The 25,571-nt window shown below is 47.7% G+C and overlaps 1 protein-coding gene across 2 annotated transcripts in view; it reads left to right on the top strand.

The window, feature by feature from the left end:
* Positions 1-25,191, top strand: part of COL5A1 (collagen type V alpha 1 chain) — a 132,611-nt gene extending 107,420 nt beyond the window's left edge. The window contains exons 41-65 of one of the 2 annotated variants that reach the window (XM_058818444.1): positions 191-298; positions 1,425-1,532; positions 2,622-2,675; positions 3,329-3,382; positions 3,530-3,637; positions 4,448-4,501; positions 4,584-4,691; positions 4,822-4,875; positions 5,197-5,304; positions 6,282-6,335; positions 6,485-6,538; positions 7,328-7,381; positions 7,827-7,880; positions 8,545-8,652; positions 9,054-9,107; positions 9,204-9,257; positions 10,055-10,162; positions 10,612-10,665; positions 11,234-11,269; positions 12,025-12,078; positions 12,413-12,671; positions 13,059-13,171; positions 15,510-15,578; positions 19,878-20,111; positions 22,717-25,191. In XM_058818444.1, coding sequence (XP_058674427.1) covers positions 191-298; positions 1,425-1,532; positions 2,622-2,675; positions 3,329-3,382; positions 3,530-3,637; positions 4,448-4,501; positions 4,584-4,691; positions 4,822-4,875; positions 5,197-5,304; positions 6,282-6,335; positions 6,485-6,538; positions 7,328-7,381; positions 7,827-7,880; positions 8,545-8,652; positions 9,054-9,107; positions 9,204-9,257; positions 10,055-10,162; positions 10,612-10,665; positions 11,234-11,269; positions 12,025-12,078; positions 12,413-12,671; positions 13,059-13,171; positions 15,510-15,578; positions 19,878-20,111; positions 22,717-22,863 — 2,262 coding nt within the window. In that variant the 3' untranslated portion in view covers positions 22,864-25,191. Of the gene's footprint in view, positions 1-190; positions 299-1,424; positions 1,533-2,621; positions 2,676-3,328; positions 3,383-3,529; positions 3,638-4,447; positions 4,502-4,583; positions 4,692-4,821; positions 4,876-5,196; positions 5,305-6,281; positions 6,336-6,484; positions 6,539-7,327; positions 7,382-7,826; positions 7,881-8,544; positions 8,653-9,053; positions 9,108-9,203; positions 9,258-10,054; positions 10,163-10,611; positions 10,666-11,233; positions 11,270-12,024; positions 12,079-12,412; positions 12,672-13,058; positions 13,172-15,385; positions 15,455-15,509; positions 15,579-19,877; positions 20,112-22,716 lie in introns of both variants that reach the window. The other variant, XM_058818442.1, reaches the window with a different exon arrangement.
* Positions 25,192-25,571: the final 380 nt, after the last annotated feature.

Raw genomic sequence — 25,571 nt, 5'->3', positions numbered from 1 at the left:
CCAGAGGAGAATCCAGCCCTTCCAGGGATTTTAATTAAAAAAAAAATCTGCAGGGCCCTTTAGGCTGGTGGTACCAACTCTTCATGTGGCAGTTATCCCATGGATGAAGAGCTTGGATTTCTCTCTGCCTGGGCATGGGTGAAGCTTGATACTGCAATTAAAGCTCCTTTCCTCCTCCTCCTCCCAACAGGGCTCTCCAGGGGAACGTGGCCCTGCAGGATCAGCTGGCCCTATAGGATTGCCAGGCAGACCTGGCCCTCAGGGACCTCCAGGACCTGCAGGTGAAAAGGGAGCTCCAGTAAGTACCAGCATGAAGATGAACAGTTGGGGACGTGTGCAGCAGGGAGCTGAGCGTGGAACCAGTGCTTGTGGAGATTTAAATTATTAAAAAATAAGGATATAAAGTTCAGCTAGGAAGGAATTTTCTCATCTTGAGCACATCAAACCACTGGATGTCAGCTGCTCAGGTGCCACCCCTGTCAAGCATGGCTGTGACCCCAGGGACTGGTGTGTCCTCAGGCAAGGAGAATGCCTGGGGGCTCAAAAGGTGCCAGAGCCTGTGTCACCTCCTGGTGACAATCAGCCAAGGGCCAGGCCTGTGGGCAGAGAGCTGAGCCAGCCCCATCAGCAGAAGCAGCCAGAGGTGCACTGCTGATGTCAGGCTGCTCTGATGATGGCTCTTTGAAATCAGAAATGCTTATCAGCCATGCTTGCTGCTTTGTTAGAAACTCCAGCAGCTGATCCAGAGGGGAGAATTTCCTGGTGAATCCGTTTTAGGAACATCTGTCCTGCTGAGTACCTGCAGCATGTGTCACTCAGGGCAGGGATGAATAGGCAATTTATGTGGCATCTAATTTATTTAGAGGAGAGCACCCAGGATTCAGATGCAATTCAATCATGGATGGGGAAACTGGAAAATATTCACTGTTCAGTTCCTGTAAACAAACAAATTTGATTGAAAACTCCTGCTCAAAGGAGTACAAGGAGATGTTGACACAGAGATTGTTTTATTCGTTTCAGGTGGTTTTATTTGTCCAGAAACTTAGGATGGACCTCCTGAGAACCCCCCTGAGCTGGGCGGCAGCCAGGGAGGGAGCAGAACCAGAATCAGCAAAACCAGGCTGGTGGGAGTAAAAATTACTTGTTTGTCATCCAGGCAGGGATGGCAGAGGGTTCAGATTAAATCAGATTACGTTGCTGTAGCAGTGAAATTGCAGCTGTGATCTGCTTACATTTGCTTGTTCTTTTCATTATCCCTCAAGACAGAAGTTTTGTCTCCTTTCAGACAAGGAGCACAGATGAAATATCAGCTCTGCTGTACCTGCACATCCAGCCAGGAGCCATTAGCAGCTGAATAAAACCTTAATGGGCTGTAATGGCTCGGTTGGAGGGTGTGACCTGTTTGTTTGTTTTTCTGCTTCCAGGGGGAGAAGGGTCCCCAAGGACCGGCTGGCCGGGATGGCATCCAGGGCCCCGTGGGACTGCCGGGCCCCGCGGGTCCTGTTGGACCTCCAGGAGAGGATGGAGACAAGGTGGGGACAGCTCCTGCTGCCCGGGGTCACTCTGGCACGAACTGGGCAGCGTTTCCACCGTGGTGCACCCCACACTTGGGTGGCATTTTGTGGAACTCACAGTCCCGTGGGATGAGCAGCAGCAGATGGGGCTTGTGTGATCTTCCAGCCACAAAATTCCCTGAAATCCAGGTTGGCTCCCCCAAATCTGTAGAAGGTGCCTGCCCATGGATGCCAAGCCTCTGCAAATTAATTCCCTCTCTCATTAAGCCCCTCTGGAGTGGAGGATTCCGGGAAACATCAGCTGGGACAATTCCCTGAAATCTACGTTGGCTCCCCCAAACCTGTAGCAGGTGCCTGCCCATGAATGCCAAGCCTCTCTAAATTAATTCCCTTTCTCATTAAGCCCCTCTGGAGTGGAGAATTCCTAGGAAACATCAGGGAGAATTCTCCCAGGGAGAATTCCCCCCAGGAAACATCAGGGGGAATTCTCCCACAGAGAATTCCCAGGAAACACTGGGACAAATCCCTGTGGCTGCTCAAAGGGTCTGCAGGATGCAGAAATTCCCTGAAATCCAGGTTGCTTCCCCCAAATCTGTAGCAGGTGCCTACCCACAAATGCCCAGCCTCTCCAAATTAATTCCCTCTCTCATTAAGCCTCTCTGAAGTGGAGGATTCCAGGAAACATCAGCTGGGGCAAATCCCTCATGTCTACTCAAAGGGTCTGCAGGATGCAGAAATTCCCTGAAATCCGCATTGGCTCCCCCAAACCTGTAGCAGGTGCCTGCTCATGGATGCTCAGCCTCTCCAAATTAATTTCTTCTCTCATTAAGCCCCTCTGGAGTGGAGAATTCCCAGGAAACATCAGCTGGGACAAATCCCTGTGGCTGCTCAAAGGGTCTGCAGGATGCAGCTTCATGCATGGCGTGGCAGCTGAGGAATTGTAGGGTGGAAAAGGGTTTGGTTGCACCTGGAGTGGCCAAATCTCTGGAATTCTTCACCGATCCAGCCCCTGTGGGATTTGGGGTGAGGCTGCAGCCCCTCAGGGCTGCTGAGATGTGGAAGTGGTGATGGATTGATGGATTAATGTTGTCCCTTTGCTCCTGGCAGGGTGAGATCGGGGAGCCTGGGCAGAAGGGCAGCAAAGGTGACAAGGGGGAGCAGGTGAGTGATGGGGACTCTGCTGTAGCTGCCTCTCTTGAGTCTGGTTCATTGTGTGACTTGCTGGAAATAGAAATTAAATTTATATCATTTTCTAATGTTGATTCATCTTCTGTGCTTCATCAAATACCCACATGATGTAAAAAAAAAAGAGTGAGAGCCTCAAGTGGGAGCCTCCAGCTCCCAGGAACACTGAGATATTTCCACATCACCCACTTAGCATGGAAATATCTGTGAAACATGAGCAATGTTGCCATCAAAGTTGGGTCTTTGGCTGAAGTTCCCTTTTTGGTTTAGTTGAAGATGTCTATGCTCATGACAGAGGGGTGGACCTGGTGATTTTTAAAGGTCACTTTCAGCCCAAACCATCCTGTAATTCTGTGGTAATTCCAGTTCCACACCCTGTTGGTGCTGCCCAGAGCCTGAGGAACATGAGTTACCCAGGAGTCAGGGCTGAGTGCTGACATTGCTTTGCTGCAGCAAAAATGTGTTTGGAGGAGTCTGAGGAATGCTGGGGTGTCCAGGGACACCTGACCCTGTTCCCCATCTCTCTTTTGGGAATTAATGCAGTTTTAATGGAGGATTGAAGGAATTCACCTTTTCCTGGTGAACTTGTCACTCTGCTCCTAACACTGACATTTCTTTTTTTGTCACAGGGTCCCCCAGGCCCCACTGGTCCCCAGGGCCCAATTGGTCAGCCTGGTCCAGCTGTGAGTATTAGCAAAAATCCCTTTTATTTTTTCCCCAAAAAGCCTCCTGGGAAGCACTGGGATGATCCCAGGAGGAGCAGGGGGAGGTGGGGTGGGGTTGCTGTGTCCCCACGTCTGTCCTGGGCTGACCCGAGCCTGTCCTTGCAGGGAGCTGATGGAGAGCCCGGGCCCCGAGGACAGCAAGGCCTCTTTGGTCAGAAAGGTGATGAAGGACCCCGAGGGTTCCCTGGTCCCCCTGGCCCTGTGGGCTTGCAGGTAATTTGCAGAATCCAGGGAGGGTTTAGGTGTTGGGGAGGATGGAAGTTTGACAAGAAAGTCTCACAGATATGTGTGCTTAGCAGAAAGATTTTTGAATGTAGAATATGAAGAAGGAATAGAGATGGAAGCAAGTTTTGGTATAGAAGAAAAGAATTTCTGAGCCAGTCTCACTGGATAACCAAGGAGGCAAAGGGTGTGTGAGTTAGAAGGGGTTTTTATGGCTTAGAGCAAAGGATAAACCCACCCCAAACAAGAAAATGTTTTTACCAAGCAGGAAGAGAGCACAGGCAAACAAGGCAGCAAAGTTGCAAATAGAAAAAAGGTCTCAGAATCTTCCACTGCAAGAAAACTGAAAAACAACTTCTAGCTTAAAGTGTAATGTACTAACTTTGAGTGACTGGAGAACGGTAACATGAATGTGGTAATTATAGTAGTTATGATGGGCTATAGGTAAAAGTTAAGGTATAGATTGGTTCTACTGTATTAAGATGCTCAGCAAAGAAAAGTCTATAATGCATTGTAACAAAAAGAAAAGTATATAATGCATTATGGCCAAAAGAAAATTATATAATGCATTGTAACCCAAACTCAGGGTCTCCAGGCCTGCCTGCAGCTGGAGCTGACAGCTGTGGGCACAGCTCTGTCACCATGACCCTGGCCTGCTGTAACTCGTGGATACAATAAACTGCATTTTGGAGAGCCCCTGGAGTCCCACATCTCTCATTCAGGCTCTTACATTTAGGGTGGTGAGAGCTGGGGCTCACCTGAGATGTTCCCTGCTAAAATTCATCCTCTGCACCTCCACAGGGCCTGCCTGGACCGCCAGGGGAGAAGGGAGAAACGGGCGATGTTGGGCAGATGGTAAGGAGCTTCCAAATTTCTTATTTCCTCACTGACATTGCTCTGAGAAACCCACCTGAAATTTGTCCTCCTTCTCTCTCAGGGCCCACCAGGCCCACCAGGACCCAGAGGTCCATCTGGGCCACCAGGAGCAGACGGTCCACAGGGTCCTCCTGGAGGAATAGGAAACCCTGGTGCAGTAGGAGAGAAGGTAAAGCACCCTGAGGAGCCTGAAGCAGGAGTTTGCTGCAGCACTCATGCAGAGCCTTTGCTGTGCCAGCAGAAAACTCATCCCCCTGCAGAAATGTGAATATTTCCATCCTTTTTTTTCCCATGTGTAGGGTGAACCTGGGGAATCTGGTGAGCCTGGTCTCCCTGGAGAGGTTGGCCTGCCGGTGAGTGCCCCATGGGAGAGATGTGGATGGGGATGGGACAGCAGGGACTGAGCCAGCCCTGTCCTGGATTTGGGGATTGATGACACATTGCCACGTTCCTGGATATTTATAGGATCACGTTTAGTCACCAAATCTGGGCTACCCACGGCTGAACACCATGAACACCACTCAGTCCTGGTGGGAAGGGACTGTTAAATCATGTCCTTGTGTTTGGAGACACAAATAGAGCTTCTTTTGCTCAGAATTGATTAAAGGATAATTAGAGATCAGTGTGTTTGGGTTTTTTTTTCCTTGATAATAAAAGTTTTCTGTCCTTTACAGGGCCCTAAAGGTGAAAGAGGTGAAAAGGGGGAAGCAGGTCCCTCTGGTGCTGCTGGTCCACCTGGCCCCAAAGGCCCACCAGGTGATGATGGCCCCAAAGGCAGCCCTGTAAGTACCCCCTCAATCTTTCCTTGCCTTGCCAGCAGAGATTTCTGCATGAAAAGATGTTCCCAGAGACATCTGTGGAAATTTAAACTCGTTTCCTAGCCATGGAATTGTTCCTCTGGTGATCCATGATCTCAGCCCCATTCCTTAGGGTGCTGATGAGGGAAAGACCCTGCTGCACCACATTTCCCAGAAATACTGGAATTATCAGGGCTTTCTGCAGGCTATCAGGAATATCAGAGGAGCTGCAGTAGGGTCACTTTGTGTTTATGGCTTTCCAAGGTCTTCTGCACCAGAGCAGAGCTTCCAAAATAGGATCAGGGAGATTTATGGGGTTTGGGAGCTGTACCTGCACACCCAGCTCCCTGCTGCTGATTCTACAGCTCTGGTGGAGCCAGTGGAGCTCTGCTGATTTTACCAGGGCACAATGGCGCAGGGTTTATCTTGCAGGCTCCTCTGATGCCTGAAATTGATGATGAGATAAGGCAAGATGGCACAAAGAAGCAGAGGAGGCAGGGGAGTTTAGTCATCCCTCCGAACAGATGGGATTTGGGATATCTGTGATGGGTTGCAGGCTGCTCCTGGAATCATGTGAAGCACCCGACAGACATTGTATGGGGAGGAATGCTGAAGTGGTTCAGTCATTAAATGCTCTGAGAGGCTCCTCCTGTGCAAAATGTCACACGTTTGCAAAAGCAAAACCTTCCAATCTTCACGTTCCCAAAGCTGGAGGACTCTGCTGTCACTCAGCCTGAGGATTTCTGACAAACTGGGATGGAAGTGCCAGCATTGTCTCTGGAGCTCTGGTGGTCAGGATGCAGATCTGGAGTGGCTGGAGCAGGGTGAAAACGCTGCAGTTCCAAAGAGGGGTTGTGGTTGTACAAATTGGGGTTTTACTCCATAGGGTGGCTCCTCATGTTGTCACTGGTGCTCTCCAGGTGCAACATCCCTGATTTGGGAATATTCTTCTCTCTTTGCAGGGTCCAGTTGGTTTCCCTGGTGACCCTGGTCCTCCTGGAGAGCCTGGCCCAGCTGTAAGTGTTGGTCTCACAGAGCTTCCTCCTCCTGGGGTGGTGAAACTCAACTCTGCTGCTCATTCCCAGCAGCTCCCGTGGCATTTCCTCTGCTCAGCACCATTCACACCCTAAAAACATCTCCTTCTTCCTTTTTCCCTTCTTTTTAGGGTCAAGATGGTCCTCCTGGTGACAAAGGTGATGATGGTGAACCTGGACAGACTGTGAGTACCTGGAGAGATGAGAGCTGTTCCCCACAGTGCCCATGGCTCTGTGCCAGCTCCAGGGACACTGAGCCTCTCATTCCCACCAGAATTTCCCAGTAGGAATTGCCCACTGAGGATCTCATTCCTTCCTGTGTCATCCATCCATCCATCCATCCATCCATCCATCCATCCATCCATCCATCCATCATCCATCCATCCATCATCCATCCATCCATCCATCCATCCATCCATCCATCCATCCATCCATCATCCATCCATCCATCATCCATCCATCCATCCATCCATCCATCATCCATCCATCCATCCATCCATCCATCCATCCATCCCCCATCCATCCATCATCCATCCATCCATCCATCCATCCATCCATCCATCCATCCATCATCCATCCATCATCCATCCATCCATCCATCCATCCATCCATCCATCATCCATCCATCATCCATCCATCCATCCATCCATCCATCCATCCCCCATCCATCCATCATCCATCCATCCATCCATCATCCATCCATCCATCCATCCATCCATCCATCCATCCATCCATCCATCATCCATCCATCATCCATCCATCCATCCATCCATCATCCATCCATCCATCCATCCATCCATCATCCATCCATCATCCATCCATCCATCATCCATCCATCATCCATCCATCCATCCATCCATCCATCCATCATCCATCCATCCATCATCCATCCATCCATCATCCATCCATTCATCCATCCCTCCATCCATAGGTGTGGCACTCATGCCTTGTTCCCCTCCCCTCTCTCCCTGCAGGGTTCCCCTGGGCCCACAGGAGAGCCAGGCCCCTCTGGACCACCTGGAAAAAGGGTGAGTTGGTTTTTTAGGAAGATTTTCCCAAAACCACTTCCATTAACTTTTAAAAACTCGTGTTGTTACTAAGCCTACAATAAATGCTGTGTAAATACTGTGTAAAACATGTGATAATTAAAAAAAAGTGATAATTAAAAAAAAATAAAATGATGCACCATCCACAGCCATTGGAAATTGATGGGAAGCTGCCAAGCAAATCCCATGGATTTTTTTTTAACAGCCCAAAGAAAATCCAAGGATGAGGTACTGCTGCTCTTCCTGCCTTGCTGGCGGAACCCAGGGATTCATTTAGCAAGGAGCTAATTTAAAAAGCTTTTCAGGGATATTTGTCTCCATTTTGCCTCCTTCCCTGGGGCTGCAGCATAATTTTGCAAATTCCAACAGACCCTCACAGATCAGCAACATCTAATTGTGTTTCCCATCTACTCTGGGCTTTCTTTAGGGCCCTCCTGGTCCAGCTGGTCCTGAAGGAAGGCAAGGAGAGAAAGGAGCCAAGGTGAGAGCTGAATGGGATTTCACTTGTGTCCTTGCTAGTCCAAGAGGATCTCCCTCTGCCAAGGCAGGGAGTTGATTTTTGCTGCATGTTACAACAAATTAGCCTGGATTTGGGGCCACTGGCCTCAAATCTGAGCTTATGTTTCAGCCCTTAACAAGCTCTGTGGAGATAATTAGGGCTTGCTAAGGTCACGGGAATGTTTTGCCTGGTTTGGAGCATGCAAGTGCTATATTTGGCAGCACATATTATAATGTGTTGTAAATAATGGGGTGTGCAGAGCCCCGTGTCCTTTCCCAGGGCAAACACAGCATTCATGGGCTGGGATTGTTTGGGTGGGAGTGCTGGGGAAATGGAGCTGGGATGGGAAATTACAGATCTCCTTGTGGCAGCACAGGGGAGGGAGGATGGGTGGATGCAGGGGTGTCCCTGAACCCAGGAGGGCTCAGAGCCAAAGGGTGGCTCCTGCTGGAATTCAGGCAAGGCTGGAAACTGAAGGAGTTTGGAGAGTGCCTGAGGTGGAGGGAACAGCAGGAAAATCAAGGAGCAGAAAGTTTCATTTCCAGTGCTTTGCATGGATCTGCATCCACTCCATGACATCCTGGCACCCTGTCACAAAATCCTCTGATGTCCCAACACAAATTGAACCCCCTGCCTCTTCATCCAGGGGGAAGCTGGTTTGGAAGGCCCTCCTGGGAAGACTGGACCCATTGGTCCCCAAGGTGCTCCAGGGAAGCCTGGCCCCGATGGCCTCCGTGGGATCCCTGGCCCAGTTGTGAGTATTCCCAGCCTGAGAAAGCTCAGCTTTGTTCCTGTGTCCCACCTGCCTGCAAGGTGCATTTCCCAGTGCTCTGTCCAGGCTGGAATGCCTGACAGCAGATAAAACATTTCATGGGATTTCATAAGATTTCATGGGAGTAATGGAATGGTGAATATCATCTCCCACATGTTTCATTTGAACCTTGGGTCCTCAGCCACTCACCAGGAGTGATTTTCCTTGACCCACAAAGTCCCTTTTCCAGCAGAGATTTGAGCATGGAAGGAACAGAAATCCTTTTGCTTTTGCCACCTGTGAAAAGCCAGTACAAACATTCCCTGGCACAGGTGAATAATCAGAATATTCCCAGCTGGGAGCACTGCTGTCACTGAGAATGAGGAAATTGCATTTTTTTTCAGGGTGAACAAGGTCTCCCGGGATCCCCTGGCCCAGATGGTCCTCCAGGCCCAATGGTACGTCCAGAACATCCAATTCCAGGAGGTTTTGAGCTGCATCAATGAGTGTGACATGAATTCATCCTCTCTTTTTTCTCCCCCTGTGTCCCAAAGGGCCCTCCGGGTTTGCCTGGTCTGAAAGGAGACTCTGGTCCTAAAGGGGAGAAGGTGAGAATCCACTCAGGATCCCATTGCCTGGTCCCTGCTGGGGTGTGGGGACAAATGGCACTGCCCAGGGGTCCTGCAGTGGGCAGGACAAGGCTGGGGAGTGTCACCAGCCCCAGTGACAGCTGCAGAGATGAGCTGGAACACTCTGAGTGTGCCCCAAGGAGCTGAGCTGTGGAGGTGCAGAGCCCTGGCTCATTTTTGGGGTGATTCTCCACCCTATAAATTTTTCTCTCATATATATATAATATAATATAATATATAATATATAATATATAATATATAATATATAATATATAATATATAATATATAATATATTATATATTATATATTATATATTATATTGTATATTGTATATTGTATATTGTATATTGTATATCATATATCATATGTCATATGTTATATGTTATATATCATATATATTCTATATTCTATATATTCTATATATCATATATATTCTATATATTCTATACATAATATATATAATATATTATATATATTATATGTATAATATATATAATATATTATATATATATTATATATATTATATATATTATATATATTATATATATTTCTATAACCCCAGGGAATGAGTAGCTGCTCCAGTGCAGAGGTTCTTTCTCTATTTGTAGCATTTTCTGCTGTAAAAATCTCCTATTTTTGTCCACTCTGCCACTTCCCCATGTCAGGGATTGCTACAAACTCCTCTCACCTCACTCAGACATTTGGGGTTGGATCTAGAAATGTCTTTGCTCTCTCCAGTCACAAATCCTAATTAACATCTGCTCTTTTCCCCCAGGGCCACCCAGGTTTAATTGGTCTCATTGGACCACCAGGAGAGCAGGGAGAAAAGGGTGACAGAGGCCTCCCAGGGCCCCAGGGCTCAGCAGGACCCAAAGGAGAGCAGGTAAATATTCCCTAAAACCTTCCTGGAACATCCTTTGGAGCATTGCACCCTCGAGGAGGTGCAGAAGAGCAGAGATGGGCAACCCTGGCACGAGATCCTTGGCAGTTTTTGAGGGATATTTCCTGTGTTAATCTGGTTTGTTCTGTGTGTGAAACATGGATTTGCTCCAAAATGACCCATTTTAGTGGGAAGCAGATTCTCAAGGGTCCTATGAAAGAGTTGAACAGACTTGGAAGGATGGTGCCATGAAATATTCATCTGAAGGGCTGATTTTTAAAAGTGTGAGCATAAATGAGATAAGGGATTCCTTGCCCATGCTCTGAAAACCTGGCAAAGCTCCAGATTGACCTGGAATTCCCCAAAACTGGGTGCTCACCTCTGAGCAGGGGTTGGCTGTGTAATTTTAAGCTAGAATTGCAGATTAATATTATTTTCTTGTTATCTTTTAGGGTATCACAGGTCCCTCTGGACCCATTGGACCTCCAGGGCCCCCAGGATTACCGGTAGGTGACAACCAGCGACCTTGGAATTCCTTGGGAGCCCTCAGGAGCCACTTTGGTGCTCCCAGGAGTGCCCAGCACAGCTCTGGCTGTAGGAGGATGTTGGCCACAATGGGGTTCTTTTTCTGAACCCTTTAAAAACCCTTGGATAAGTTCTAGGAGTGCTGGAAGTGATGTGGGAGATGGGCACAGGGAAATCGTCCTACCTTGTTTCCCTCCCCCTTTCTTTTAGAATATCCACAATCCCATAGGGATTTCTCGCCCTTTTTTGCTGATTTTAATCATTTTTTGGATGCCCAGATGCCCTGTGCTACCCTGGGGTGCCCAGCTGGATGTTTGAACACATTCCCACATTCCAGGAATCTCCCAGTAGCTTCCCCAGTCACCATTGGAGTAGGAGTGTGGAGCTCTGCCACAAAAGCTTTTTGTCTGTTGGCAAATAAAAGCAACACCCAGCTGAAGTGGATGGGGGAAATTGAAATAGAAAGGGAGTAAAATTTTTTGAAAGTTCCCTTTCTGAACTCTCTGCTTGAAAATAAGCTGACTCCTCTCTGTATTTCTCTCTCCACAGGGTCCACCTGGTCCCAAAGGTGCTAAAGGTTCATCAGTGAGTATGGACACAGCTAAAGGAAGAGGCTGAGGGGTTTTTATTGAATGCAGGACATGCTGGGCCTCCCCTCATCAGCAAAATGAATGCAATTAGCAGAGAGGACTTAGCAAAGTCTGCCTTTGCAGGCTGCCTAAGCCCAGCAGTGATAATTGGGGTGCCACAACTGCACTTCCCAGAAGAGCAGAGCAGCAGAGATCACAAGGAGCAATCCAGTGCTCAGTCCTGAGGAGAAAAGGACTAAGCACTCTCCTGCTGCTGGAGGGTGCAGGGGATTAAAAATAGCCCGTGAAAAGCGGGAGGTGGGAAGGTGGAAAGTGAAGAACTCGGCGAGAAATGAGACTCTGGAGCTTCGTGGTGCAGACCTGCTGTGCAGGCAGCTAAAAATGCCTCTTTTTGGGCAACTTCTTAGTGTCTTTTTGCCAGACATCCAGAATTCGATGTTTTATTAATTTGAGGATTTTATTTGACTTGCAGAAGTGTTGGGTTGGTTGGGAGAGTTAAAGATTTTATGCATTTTATGCATTCTGTAGGAAGCATAAGAAAAATCTGACTGTAACTTCAGGTGTTTGATCTTTTCTTTCACCTAAACACCAAAAATAACCAAAAATATCATTTTCTGGGGATGTGGATACAGGGAGACTCCTCTTGTGTGCCTGAAGGGACAAAAATGAAGTTTCATTAGTTAAAATAATGTTTGGGATGTGATAAATTCTCCTGAGTGACCCCTGATTTTCCCTTGTTTTTCCATCCAGGGTCCCACAGGTCCCAAGGGTGAATCAGGTCTTCCTGGGCCCCCAGGGCCTCCTGTAAGTAGAACCCATAAAGTGAAGGATGAAATGAGGTTCAGACCTCATGGAGGCTGGAATTTGGGAAGCAAAAACATCTCAGGGGAAAAATTCCTTTCCAATCCTAGCAATGGGTTGGAAACTCTTGGAGGGAGAAAGGATGGGAAGGGAGGAATTATTGATGGGAAGAGGACAATGGAAGGTGGAAAATGTTGAAGCCAGAAGTTTTCTCAGCACCATCCATGGCTGTTTTCCACATCCAATGTGTATTTTGGGATGTTGCTGCTTTGTCCATCTCTCATGTCCTTTTCCCAATGGAATGAGAAATTGTATTTTTTTTTTCCCCAAAAATCAGGGTCCTCCTGGAGAAGTCATCCAGCCCCTGCCCATCCAAGCTGCCAAGAGGACCAGGAGGAACATTGATGCCAGCCAGCTGCTGGATGATGGCAATGCTGACAACTACATGGACTATGCTGATGGCATGGAGGAGATTTTTGGCTCCCTGAACTCCTTGAAACTGGAAATCGAGCAGATGAAGCATCCCCTGGGCACTCAGCACAACCCAGCACGCACCTGCAAGGACCTGCAGCTCTGCCACCCTGATTTCCCTGATGGTGTGTCCCAGGAAAGGGGGAGTGGAGGGAATTCTGGGCGTTTTGCAGCTTCACACAGAAGTGAGGGGTGGGAGAGCAGGAATTTGGGGAGTCCATGGGGGATGTGGCTGGTGGAAAAGGATTATGTAGAGCTGGACTGGATATCACTGGACAACCCTTCCAGCTGAAATGTTCTGTTCTAAAAATGGGGATATGGGATGGAAAATCTTCAGCTGGCACCAGAGCATGACCAGCTTTCAAAAACTACTTATAAATAATAACCCATGAGAATTATTATTTATAACTACATATAAATAATGACCCATGAGAGGGGAAACACCCCAGATGAGGAGGTTGCTGAGGTGCCCTCTGAGCTGATCCTTCCTTCCCTTCTCTCCCCTCATGCAGGTGAATACTGGGTTGATCCCAACCAAGGATGTTCCAGGGACTCTTTCAAAGTTTACTGTAATTTCACAGCTGGTGGAGAGACCTGCATCTTCCCTGATAAGAAATCTGAAGGAGTAAGTCCTCACCACCTTTGCTTTCCCCTCTATCCTTATGATAGATTATTTCCTGATATCACTATTCATAGGCAGACAATTGAGCAGCAGCAAGGAAGGATCAAAGATCCAGAATGTTCTTTTGTCACACAACATTACCTTCTACAATAACATGGAATGTGTTGACAAAGAGAAAATCAGATTTAAACTGTGGTTTGGGCCAAACCTCTGATGGTTTCCCAGGCAATAATAATAAATGGTATAATTTATTATACCATAATAAATGGTAAAACCTTAATTTTTTGGACTTTGCTGTCCAAGGCAGGGGTGTGTGTTGGTGCAGGAATTGGGAGCTCTGTTTAACTCATTCCCTCCCACAGCCCTGCATGCCCAAGTACCACTGATTCCCCTCCCCTCCCTGTGTTTCCAGTCAGGGCAGATAAATGTTTCCCTCCTGTCATTTTTCCTGCTGTTCCTTGTGGGTAAATGATCCTAAATGATTGCAGGCAGGCTCGGAGCTCTGCCTGGCACCGCTGCACGAGGTTGATGAAGTGATTTGTGTAATGATGCTCTTAGCTCAGCCATACCCATCATTTTTGTCCTGTATTCCTGCACTCTGTTTTGCAGAGCTGCTCTTCCTGCTGCCTGGGGACCAGCTGTGGCACTGGCCAAGCAGAAACACAACAATTCAGCCTGGGGGGAGCTGTGCCAGTGTCACAGTTGTGCTCCAGCTGTGACAAAGCTGAGCTGTTCTCCTGCTGCGTTTCATCCACCAGAAATGTGTGTCAGCACAGCACAAAGCACACGCCACATAAATCCTGCCTGAGTTTTTCTTGGGGCTGTTTAAAGAGGAGATGGATTTCCTCTTGCTTTGCATCACTGAGCTGTGGTTTTCCTCAAAATTTGACAGCTCAAAAAGCAGAGTCTGGCCATGATCTTGCAGGGAGCCTGAGCTCCTGCTGTGCTGGTTCAGTGAGGGGCTCTGTGGAGCTGTAGCACTCCTCAAATACAAATTTCATGCTGGGATCCATAAGAAAAAAACTTCTCCCACCCAGAGGGATGCAAACAGGCACCACCTCAGCCCTGGGTGGGTTTGTGATGAGGCACAGCAGAGTTTCAGCTGAGGCTCCTTGTGACAGTGTTCACAGGGATCTGAGGATGAGGGAAGAGATGAGGATCTGACTCCATGTTCAGAAGGCTTGATTTATTATTTTATTATATATATTACATTAAAACTATACTAAAAGAATAGAAGAAAAGGTTTCATCTCAGAAGGCTAGCTAAGCTAAGAATAGAAAAGAATGAATAACAAAGGCAGCTGTCCCAGACTCTGTCTGAGCCAGCTGTGATTGGCCATTAATTAGAAACAACCACATGAGACCAATCACAGATGCACCTGTTGCATTCCACAGCAGCAGATAACCATTGTTTGCATTTGTTCCTGAGGCCTCTCAGCTTCTCAGGAGGAAAAATCCTAAGGAAAGGATTTTCATAGAAAGATGTCTGTGACAGCTCCTCTCAGCCCATCCTCCCCCAGCACAAACTCTGGGATTTGCTCTGCAGCTGCCATCCTGCAAAGGGCAGGGCAGTCTCCAGTCACTGCAGCTGGGCTGCTGCTTTAGGAGAGGTTTCCAGCACAAATGAGGGAGCAGCCACGCTCCTTCCTTGTGCTCTGGCTCTGCTGCTGAGCTGGGGCTGCCTTAAGGATGCTCTGGTGGCTGATTCCCTGTCCAGGTCACCCCTGTGGGTACCTGGAGCTCCATCCTGTGTGTCCAGCACCTCAGGCAGGCAGAGGCTTCTCCTTCACCACATCCTTTGCCTTTCCCAGCCCCACAGCACCTGGATTTGGCATTAGAGAGGCACCAGGCTTCTCCAGCACCAGTGCTGGCCTCCACACGAAGATCAATGCACCTTTTCCCATCCATGCTTCCTTTTTCCCTCTCTGTCGTTCCCTTTAATTTTCCTGCCACTGCTGGATTTGCATCCCAAGTTCCCAGGAGGCAGAGACAGCCCTTAGCAAGGGAGGCTGGTGCCAGAGCAGCACCACTCCATCTCTCTGCTTCAGAGCCACCTTCTGCTCTCATTACTGATGTATAAAATTAAAACAAAAAACATTTTAAAGCAAGTTGGACAATTTCAATAAGACATGCAGACTCTGGAATGAAAGTAAACTTTTTAATTTTGATTATATTTTTTTTTTCTTTCTCTCTTCCCTCCTTGCTGTCCACAAACTAGGCTAGAATTACTTCCTGGCCCAAGGAAACCCCAGGCTCGTGGTTCAGTGAATTCAAGCGCGGTAAACTGGTAAGAAGCATCCTGGTGCTTGCTGTTTCCTTTAACCCCCTGTCATATTTTACAGAGTAAAATGGCTCGTTGGCCCAAAGAACAGCCTTCCACATGGTATAGTCAATACAAGCGGGGGTCCTTGGTAAGTGGCTAACCCTGGCCCTGAATCAGAGCTCGGCACCTGCTTTGGTATGGCCACGCTGCTGCCCCTGCATGCTGGACTAACCCCCCTGCCAGGCACATGGAGGTGTTTAAGGTGGAATTCTGAGAGAGAGCCCAAAGCCTCTGGGGGGTTTTGTTCCAGTCTGCCTGACTGGGGCCTGGGGAGCTGAGCTTTGCCCGGGGTTAGAAGGGGACACGGGGGTGTCCTGGGGACATCCTGGGGACCCTGGAGCAGCTCTGTCTGCACAGAGCCCTGCAGGAGTTCTTCATCCCTCAGGGAGCTCTGCATCCCACAGGGAACTCTGCATCCCTCAGGGAGAGCTGCATCCCACAGTGAGAGCTCCATCCCACAGGGAGTTCTGCATCCCTCAGGGAGTTCTGCATCCCACACAGGGAGTTCTGCATCCCTCAGGGAGAGCTGCATTCCACAGGGAGAGCTGCATCCCACAGGGAGAGCTGCATCCCTCAGGGAGAGCTGCATCCCTCAGGGAGAGCTCCATCCCTCAGGGAGTTCTGCATCCCACACAGGGAGTTCTGCATCCCTCAGGGAGAGCTGCATTCCACAGGGAGAGCTGCATCCCTCAGGGAGAGCTGCATCCCTCAGGGAGAGCTCCATCCCACAGTGAGAGCTCCATCCCTCAGGGAGTTCTGCATCCCACAGGGAACACTCCATCCCTGAGGAAATGCTCCATCCCACAGGGAGAGCTGCATCCCACAGGGAACACTGCATTCCACAGGGGATGCTCCATCCCACAGGGAGAGCTGTTGCTGTCTCCTCCCCAGTCCCCATTTTTGGTGTCCCCTTGTTGCTGTGCAGCCTTACCCCCAGAGCTGAGAGATCCCTAAAATGCTGCCCTGAGCTGTCAGGGGGTGAATCTGCACATCTCTGGCCTCTCCAGGACAGGTTTGCCCCATAGGGTGAATTTTGTCCCCATATGGAGATGAACCACTCTAGGAACTCCCATGCTGACCCCAGAGCTTGGGAGAACCAAAGTCATTTATTTAAAGGAAGATTTCCAGCCAAGCCTAGTGGAAAGGAATTTAACTGAGTCACAATTAAGGATTTTGTTTTTTCATGGGGGAAGAGCTGTTTTGAGGTCAAACAAGGCATAAACCAGGAAAAGCTCTGTTTTTTTATCTGGTAACAGGACATGCACAGAGTCCCAGTGCTGGGATGTCAGATTTGTATCTCCAGCCCCAGAAATGTCCCCTGGCCCATCAGTTCCTGTAGAATCAGTGGGATGCACATGAGCTCAGTCAAACCAGGAGAATGTGAGAACAGGCAAATATTCCATGGACACAACCAGGGCCAGGAGATGCTCTGCTGTGTCCCACTGAGTTGTCCCCTCCCCAGGGCAGGGGTTCCTGACCCAACTTCCACCTTAAAGGGCAAACAACCCAAGCCCTGGTTGTTTCCCACGTTTGCCGCATTCCATCGCCACTAAAACACATTTTGCTCTGTTCCTGCCCTCGAGGAGGACACGGCTTCTGGGGCTTCTCTGCATCACCAAATCAGGCTGCAGAGCCAAGGCTTCAGCCTCCTGGCTCCTTGGAGGGCAGCTACTCATAGCTTAATTACAGAGCACTTCATCAGTTAATGTTCCAAGTGCCTCCACTTCTCCATCTCCCCTGCTTCTCCTTCTCCCAGCTCTCTTAGAGGCTCACTTGCCAGCCTAGAGCTTAGGGCTTATTCTTTTCCAGATAAAAACATTTCTGGTGCTATTGGAGCTCTTTGTTCCATCCTTTTGTGTTGTCATTTTCCTGCCTTTTTTTTTTTTTCTTTTTTTTTTTTTTTTTTTTTTTTTCTTCACCTGTCCTGCTTTTTCTATTTGGAAAAATAAAAAAAGCCACCAGTATGTGGAGGACCCACAAAACAGTCAAACACACAGGCCATAAAAGGTTTATTTCTTTATATCTTTATTTATTTATTTTAAGATTAGCTCTGATTTTGCCTCAGTTTTGCCTGGAACCATGAGATTGGTAAACTGAGGAGACAGTTGCCTCAGCTGAAATTTGTGTGTGGAATGGCAGAATCAAAGGGAGTTCGAGTTACACCCCTGGGTGTAACTCTGCTCCTGTTAGTCCATGGAGAAGGTTCTGGTGTCTTGAGGGGCTGAACCCTTGGGGAACCCCAAAGCTGAGGGGAAGATTTCCAGTGCTGTCAGGATCTCTTTATAAATTCTGGGGTTGCACAGCTGGGCAGATGCTGCCTTTCTTCTGGAGACACCTGGAGTGAGAGGGGTGCAGTAAATATGAAATACAACCAAACCAGCTGGGTTTGATGCTCCCACACCATCATTAATCAATTCTACAGAGCCCTTGGAGCCAATTCCTTACCTTTCCTCAGGATGCAGCCAAGCTGTGTTTAGAGGGATGAGAGGCTTGCAGATGTTTTCTGTGTGTGTTACACACAACTCCCAGCAGCTCTAACGAGGTCTGCACCCATCCCATCCCATCCCATCCCATCCCATCCCATCCCATCCCATCCCATCCCATCCCATCCCATCCCATCCCATCCCATCCCATCCCATCCCATCCCATCATCATCCTCTCAGCCACATGACACCTCCCAGCACAGAGAAAAAAGGAAAATGTTGAATTTTCCCAAACTGACCAAACATTGTGCACAAAACCAGCTCCCAGTGGCTCCAGCTGGAAAACTGGGACAGGGCTTCACCAAATCTGCACAGCCTGAACAACAAAAGACCTCTTAAAAGGCATCCAGGCTGCAAAACAAGCGCTGGTTTGAAATAAAACTGAATAAAAAAAGGTCCTGCAGCTCAGTAGTGCCACCCTGGGTGTGTGACAAATCCTTGGCATTTTTTGTCCCCTTCCTTCCACGTGCTGGTGGCTTTCTGGTAGCTCCTCCTGGCATGCGTGGCTCTCTCCTGGTCAGTCACATTTAACTCTCAGGAGGACAGTGCAGCAGCATCCTGACAAACCGGTTGGTATCTTTGTTTATTTGGATTATCTCTTTCCATTCAGTGTTTTCTTGTGGTTATCAACCAATCTCTTCTACTGTTTGCAGCCTGCACCACAACTCGAGGGTTGGTGGCACCTGGAGGAGATCCACGTTGGGTGCCTGGGTTTTGTTCCTGGTTGTTTCTAAAGAAACCCTCAGTCCATCCAGGGCAATGGTTTGGAGATGCCACCTCAAGCACAGTCACTTCATACCTGCAAAAACTCATTTTGTGGGCTGTGAAAGTCCCACAAAGTCCTGAATCCCCCAAGTGCTGGGATTGGGTTTCGATAATTGTTTTTTTTTTTGTAGGAATAAATTCTCCTCCATGGGAGAAAAAGGAGCCTGGTGGGCAGAATGGAGCAAATCCCAGTGTGCAAGACTGGGATTTGCAATCTGTGCTCACAACAAGGCAGCAAATCTATTTTCCCTTTACCTGAGCTGAGCTTTTCCAACCAGGGCAGCCCCCAGTCATCACCAGCAGTGCCAGGATTGCTCAAACTCCAGGAAAAATGAATGGAAAATACCCCAGAGTGTGCAGAACAAAACACCCCCAGCAGTCAGAAATTTGTGTCAGGCAGGACAGGAAAATAAAGCCCTGAACCCTCACAGAAACTCACCTTCTCTCCTCTTCAAAAACTGGAGAAATACACTCAATATTGGCTTAAACTTGAGACATATCCCCAAATCCTCACCCTCTTGCAGCCAGGGCTGAATTCCCCTTGTCTATTTTTGCCTGCCCTCCTAAGATTTCATTTTTTGCTCACACCCTCACCCCATCCAGCAGGAGAACAAAAAGTTCTTGAGTGAGCAGAGCAGGAACTCTGTGGTGACACTGGTGTCCCTCAGGAGCAGCATCCATGGTGACACTGGTGTCCCTCAGGAGCAGTGTCCGTGTTGGTGGCACTGGTGTCCTTCAGGAGCATTGTCTGTGGTGACACTGGTGTCCCTCAGAACTATGTCACGATGACCTTGGTGTCCCTCAGGAGCAGTGTCTGTGTTGGTGACACTGATGTCCCTGAGGAGTATGTCATGGTGACCCTGGTGTCCCTCAGGAGCAGTGTTTATGTGACACTGGTGCCCCTCAATAGCAGCATCCATGGTGACACTGCTGTCCCCCAGGAGCAGTCTGTGTTGGTGACCCTGGTGTCCCTCAGGAGCATATCATGGTGACACTGGTGTCCTTCAGGAGCAGTGTTTATGGTGACACTGGTGTCCCTCCGGAGCAGTCTGTGTTGGTGACCCTGGTGTCCCTCAGAGCCCCCAGCTGTGTCTCCCTGTCCCTCACTGCCCAGTGTTGTCCCTTGTCCCCTCTCCCAGCTCTCCTACGTGGACTCTGACGGGAACCCCATCGGGGTGGTGCAGATGACCTTCCTGCGTCTGCTGAGCGCCTCGGCCCGCCAGAACATCACCTACAACTGCTACCAGTCAGTGGCCTGGCACGATGCCACCACCAACAGCTACGACAAGGCCATCCGCTTCCTGGGCTCCAACGACGAGGAGATGTCCTACGACAACAACCCCTACATCCGACCTGCCCTCGACGGCTGCGCGGTACGTGGGGGCTCCTGGCCCTGGGGACACCCTGGGGACACCTTGGGGACACCTCTGTGCCCTCCCCTGCTTGGCCAGCACTGCCTTCCCCAGAGCAGATCACCCCCAAATTCTCAGTGCTTGAGGGTTGTCCTTGGCACAGGAGACACCAACGTGCTCTTCCCTAAGTTGGAAATAAATTATTCCATGGGAATCCACGATCCTGCTGGAAGTCAAGGGAAGCTGCAGCACCTCCAGGAGTCAAATCAATCTGATTAATCCAATTTATCTGCCTGAAAGTGCTGCTTGCTTTTTTAAAAGCCTCCCTGGTGTTTTGCTCTCACCCAATTCCTCACATGGAAGAGGCAAGCGATGGCGCCAGGTTGGGTTGGAAATGGGCAGGGTTTGATAAAGATCTTTGTAACTGCTTTCAGGAATTCTGAAAATTGGGGTTGGGAATTTGCAGGGTTTCATAAGGATCTTTTCTTTCAGGAATTCTGAAAATTGGGGTTGGGAATTTGCAGGGTTTCATAAGGATCTTTGTAACTGCTTTCAGGAATTCTGAAAATTGGAGTTGGAAATGTGAAGGGTTTGATAGGGATCTTTATAACTGCTTTAAGGAATTCTGAAAACTGGAGTTGGAAATTGGGTTGGAAATTTACAGGGTTTGATAAGGATCTTCTCTTTCGAAAATTCGGGTTGGGAATTTGCAGGGTTTGATAGGGATCTTTGTAACTGCCTTCAGAAATTCTGAAAATTTGGGTTGGGAATTTGCAGGGTTTGATAAAGATCTTTCTAACTGCTTTCAGAAATTCTGAAAATTCAGGTTGGAAATTTGCAAGGTTTGATAAGGATCTTTCAGAAATTCTAAAAATTGGGGTTGGGAATTTGCAGGGTTTGACAAAGATCTTTGTAACTGCTTTCAGGAATTCTGGGAGGCAAAGCAGGAAGGGTTTGGTTGGAATTTTTGTTTTTGCAGCGCCAGGAGGGCTCTGGCTGTGCTGCTCATGGGGTGCACAAGCACAGCCACAATTTCCCAAGGTGTCTCACGTCCTCCCTTTAATTCTAACTCTTCTTGGATGCTTGATTTGGGTTTAAACTCTGAAAATTATGCCCTCAGGAGATAAAAATTTGGCAAAGCAGGTGTTGCATGCATTTATTTTGAGCCCCAGCTTGCTGGTGTAAAAACATGAATAATTCCCACCCTCTGGAACTGCAGCACTTGGAGCCCACGGGACAGAAAGATTGAGATGTTTGACAGAAAAAGCTCCTCGTGTAATTTGAGATTGAAACGCTTCTGTTCTGGCACAAACAGATTTTTTTACTGATGGAGCAATGAGGAAAATCAGATTAGAACTTTTAACACATTCCTGGAGAGGGAAAGGGCATCCAGCCCCCTTCTGGAAACACTCAGGAGAAGTTTGTCCTCAAGTTTTTCGTGTCTCCTGCTGACATAACATCCTTGGGAAAAAGGGCCTTCTCCTCCCTTCTCTTCCTGAATCTCAGGCTTGCTGGAGGAGCACCTATTGCACATTTTAAAGGGGGTGAGCCTCCTGAAAACCTCCACCTATTGGGCAGATAAATTGGAATGATCTTTTACCCTGGCAGATCGTGCTGCCCAAAGCACAGGCAGGGTATTTGAGATTTATCTATTTACTTAAAAGGAGTTTGGGGTTTACAATTGGTTCTCGACATTAAAGATGATTTTTAGTCTGACTCTTAGACCCATAAAAGGCTGTTAGGAATTTAGAGAAATCCACCAGGAGTTTAGAGGTGCTTTTATGTCTTTTTTGGGAGTGAGTACTGCAACCCATCCAATTGCTGGGCTCAGCTGTGCTGGGTTAATGGTTGGACTTGATCCTAAAGGTCTTTTCCATCCTGAATTATTCCAGGATTGAGCCCTACCCTGTGGAGATGAGTTTGGGCTGCCCCACACAGGGTTGCCACAGAGGTCCTGCTGTGGTGGAGCCACCGCTGAGGCCAGGGCTGATGTTCTTCCCATAATTTGAATATGTTTTTCCTGAACTTCCAGCCCTTGCTCATAGCTGTGTTCCAGCCTGTTCTCCCAAGCCACACAAATCACAGGGAAAGGTAGAACCCAAAGCTGCTCCATAAATTCTCTTGTTTGTGCAGCTTTGTATGCCCTCAGGGGGTACTTCTGCTCCTCTAATAATTATTTATATTTTGGAAACAGCTCCGTGGCCACCAGGCATGATAAAAAGACAGCAACACCTTGTGAATTCTATCAAACTTTAAATGTGATCTTTTCACTGATATATTCATATTAAATTGCTACCATTTGCCCAACAAGCCAGGTGTGTCCTGGGGGAGGGAAAGCAATCTTTCCACAGCCCAAACTTTTCCAGGCTCCCATTGTAGCTTGGAAATGTGCTGGACCAGAGTTAGAATGTCGTGATCTGCTTCTGCTCCAAGCTCTGGGCATCTCCCAAGGGTTTTTCAGTGTATTAAACATGCAAATAAATTTATTTGGGTGGTGGTGACTCTGATTTGGGTCCAAAAATTCCCAGCAAAAATCACCCCCACATTCCCAGCAGAGTGGTGATTATTCAGTTGTGCTGATGTTGGCTTGGAGGCATCCTCAGAGCTCCTCTTTCCCTCATTCCAGGCAAGGAAGGGCTACCAGAAAACCATCCTGGAGATCAACACGCCCAAAGTGGAGCAGGTGCCCATAGTCGACATCATGTTCAATGACTTCGGAGAAGCGGCACAGAAATTTGGATTCGAGGTGGGACCAGCTTGCTTCCTGGGCTAAAAGAGCCACCTGAACCTAGTCTCCAAATGAGCAACCTCGTAACCTCATTGCGCCATTTAATTAAAAACAAAAAAAGAGAAAAAAGGAAAAAAAACGGAGAAAAAAAAGAATTCCTCCTCACGTGCACGGTCTGAAACTGGACAGCGATGGGTTATTATTTTTTTTTCCCCTCCTCCTCCCCACCTATTTTGTTGTGTCCCTGGTTCTGCCCCAGCCCCTCTGTGCCCCCCTCAGCCATGCCCAGGATGGATATGGAATCTCATGACCAACAGCCACACACGGAGACCTGGCCCTGTCCCTGCTGCTGCCACTGAGCTGAGCCCACCTCCAGCAAACTCCTCCTCCTCTTCCTCCTCTTCCTCTTCTCACCAGGAAGCGTCTGTTTGTTACTAAGGAAAAAAAAAAAAATGGAAAAAACTTGAAATTCCTCGATGTTGAAGTCCTGGCAGTCCTGGATCTGAAGCTCCTCTGATGAGTTTTGTTGCCTTCCACGAGGTTTGGATCAGCTCCAGCATGGCCAATTCCAGAATTTTCCATGTTTCCTCCGCTGAGTTTGCCTCACTCCGCGTTTTCCAAAGCGCTGACTCAAGGTCACGCTGGGCATCTCTTTGCCTTGTCTTAAAGGTGCTTCTATTTTTGTATGTTTGTGAGTAAATATTTGTGTCGTATTTTATTTGAAATGTTGGAATGTTTCCGCCTTCAAACCATGCAAGTGACCTTGTCTGTATTGAAGCCACCCCATCCCAGCCAAGCTTCCAGCTGGGAATGAAGACAGCAGCTCCTGTCCCCACTTGTGCCTCTGCCCAGCCCCAAACTGGGATCTGGAGCCTTGGAATTTCCCCCAGGATCAGGTGCAAACCAACCCCCTGAGCCACAGATGCCTTTTGGAATGATTCCTTTCCAAATGAGGAAATTAAAGCCACTTTTTTAACAAAATTCCCTACAAATCCCCTAATCTAAAAGCAGGATCTGCATTGAGTCTCTGCCTTCTCATTCACTTGCTTAACCACCCATTTTTTAAATTAATTCTTCTTTTTTTCTTTCAGCATTCCTTTAAAATGATAAGAATTAAACCTGAATCCGTTCCCAGTGGCAGATCCCAGTGGCAGGGGAAATCCATTTGTCCTCTCTGAATATCAAGAATAAAATAAATAAAAAAAAAAACTAAAAAAAAAAAAAGAAGGAAAAAAAAGGTGCTTTTTATAGTTATTTTTACATATCTCTGTGGTGCTATCTGATAACTTTGACACAACACTGGGGATACCCTGCCACTGGCCAATCTCCCACTTGGCTTTTTAGGCACTTTCAGGCAGATTTTGGCTGCTGATAAATGCATGGCACCTTCTTATCTCTTCTGTCCAAATCCTGCTCCTCTCCTTCCTTAGATGCGCCCATGTAAAAAAAAAAAAAAAATTAAATGTCCTTACAATTTTTTTTTATTATTATTATTTTTTGGTTTTCCCAAGGATATCCACGTCTTTTCCTGGTTGGAAGCAGAGCAGATTGTCCTCAGTGGCTGAACGTTTGTGGTGCTAATTTATGTAGATGTTGGGTGTCCTGAAGCCGTGGGGGTGCTGCCCGCCCAACAATCCGGGGAATTTGCAATTTTCCTGCTCTTCCCACTCTTTCTTATTCCTTCCACGGCTCCCAACGTGCTGACACCCTCTTCTTTTCCCATTTATTTTCCCTTCCTTGCCCATTTTCCTTCTTCAGGTCTCTCAGCTGGAAAATAGCCGTTGCAAGGTGGGGTTTTTATAAATTATTATTGTTATTATTATTATTATCCTTTGGCCCGGAGCGTTCAGCTCAAGGGGGATTTTTCACCAGCAAGGAAAAGACATCACATTTACTGTGAAAAAAGCCTTTATATGATGTCTTTTCCCCCCTCCTGCCCAAATTGAGAGCAGCAGCACCCGAGGGAGGGAGCGGCGATGCCAGGGGTGCTTTTGGGGCCTGGAGGAGCTGTGTCCATCCCTCTCCCTTCTTCTCCTGTGCTCTCTCTCCCACTTTAGGGAATTAAAAAAAAAAAAAAAACCCAAAAGGTGCTACCCTAAAAACTGCAGACTCTGGGCAGCAGAGCAGTGAAAAGGAATTTAGGATAATAAATAAGGAATTCAGCTTCTCAGTCACCTTGGCAACAGCGGGAAGGGCAGGAAAGGTTGCACATCCCAGCAAAGCCATATCCTGATATTTCTGATATTTTGATATTTGTCCACACCTGTGTGTGTGTCTGCCCAAGTCATGGGATTCTGTTCTCAATTTTCTCAATTTTCTCATCAAGGGAGCTTTTTTTTTTTTTTTTTTTTTTTTTTCCTTTTGATTTCTCTGCTTGAAGAAGAAGAAGAAAAAAAAAGAAAAAAGAATAAAAATTTCCTCTGTTGAATTCCACAGTGTTGTAATTGTACTGAGCTCCCAACTGTTCCAATCCCCCCCAGACCACTTAGCTACGGTATATTGCAATAAAATTACTACTTGTATTTGCAGACCTTCTTTTTGTGTAATTTTATTTCCCTCTTCCCCTTAATATATATTGACTTGAACAAATGTTGATAAGAAAAATAAAACCTATGGAAAAAAAACCCCAAACTTTTAGTACATAAGGCCCTTTTTAAAATATAGTGTCAAATGCCGTATTGTACATTTCTTCAAAGTCCAATAAACATGTCATAAAATTTAAGTGTAATGCCCATAAGAGCTATTTTTAAATA

This window comes from Ammospiza caudacuta, chromosome 21 (assembly GCF_027887145.1).
Source record: "Ammospiza caudacuta isolate bAmmCau1 chromosome 21, bAmmCau1.pri, whole genome shotgun sequence".
NCBI classification, from domain to species: Eukaryota; Metazoa; Chordata; class Aves; order Passeriformes; family Passerellidae; genus Ammospiza; species Ammospiza caudacuta.
This window is presented reverse-complemented; position numbering and strand designations above follow the sequence as displayed.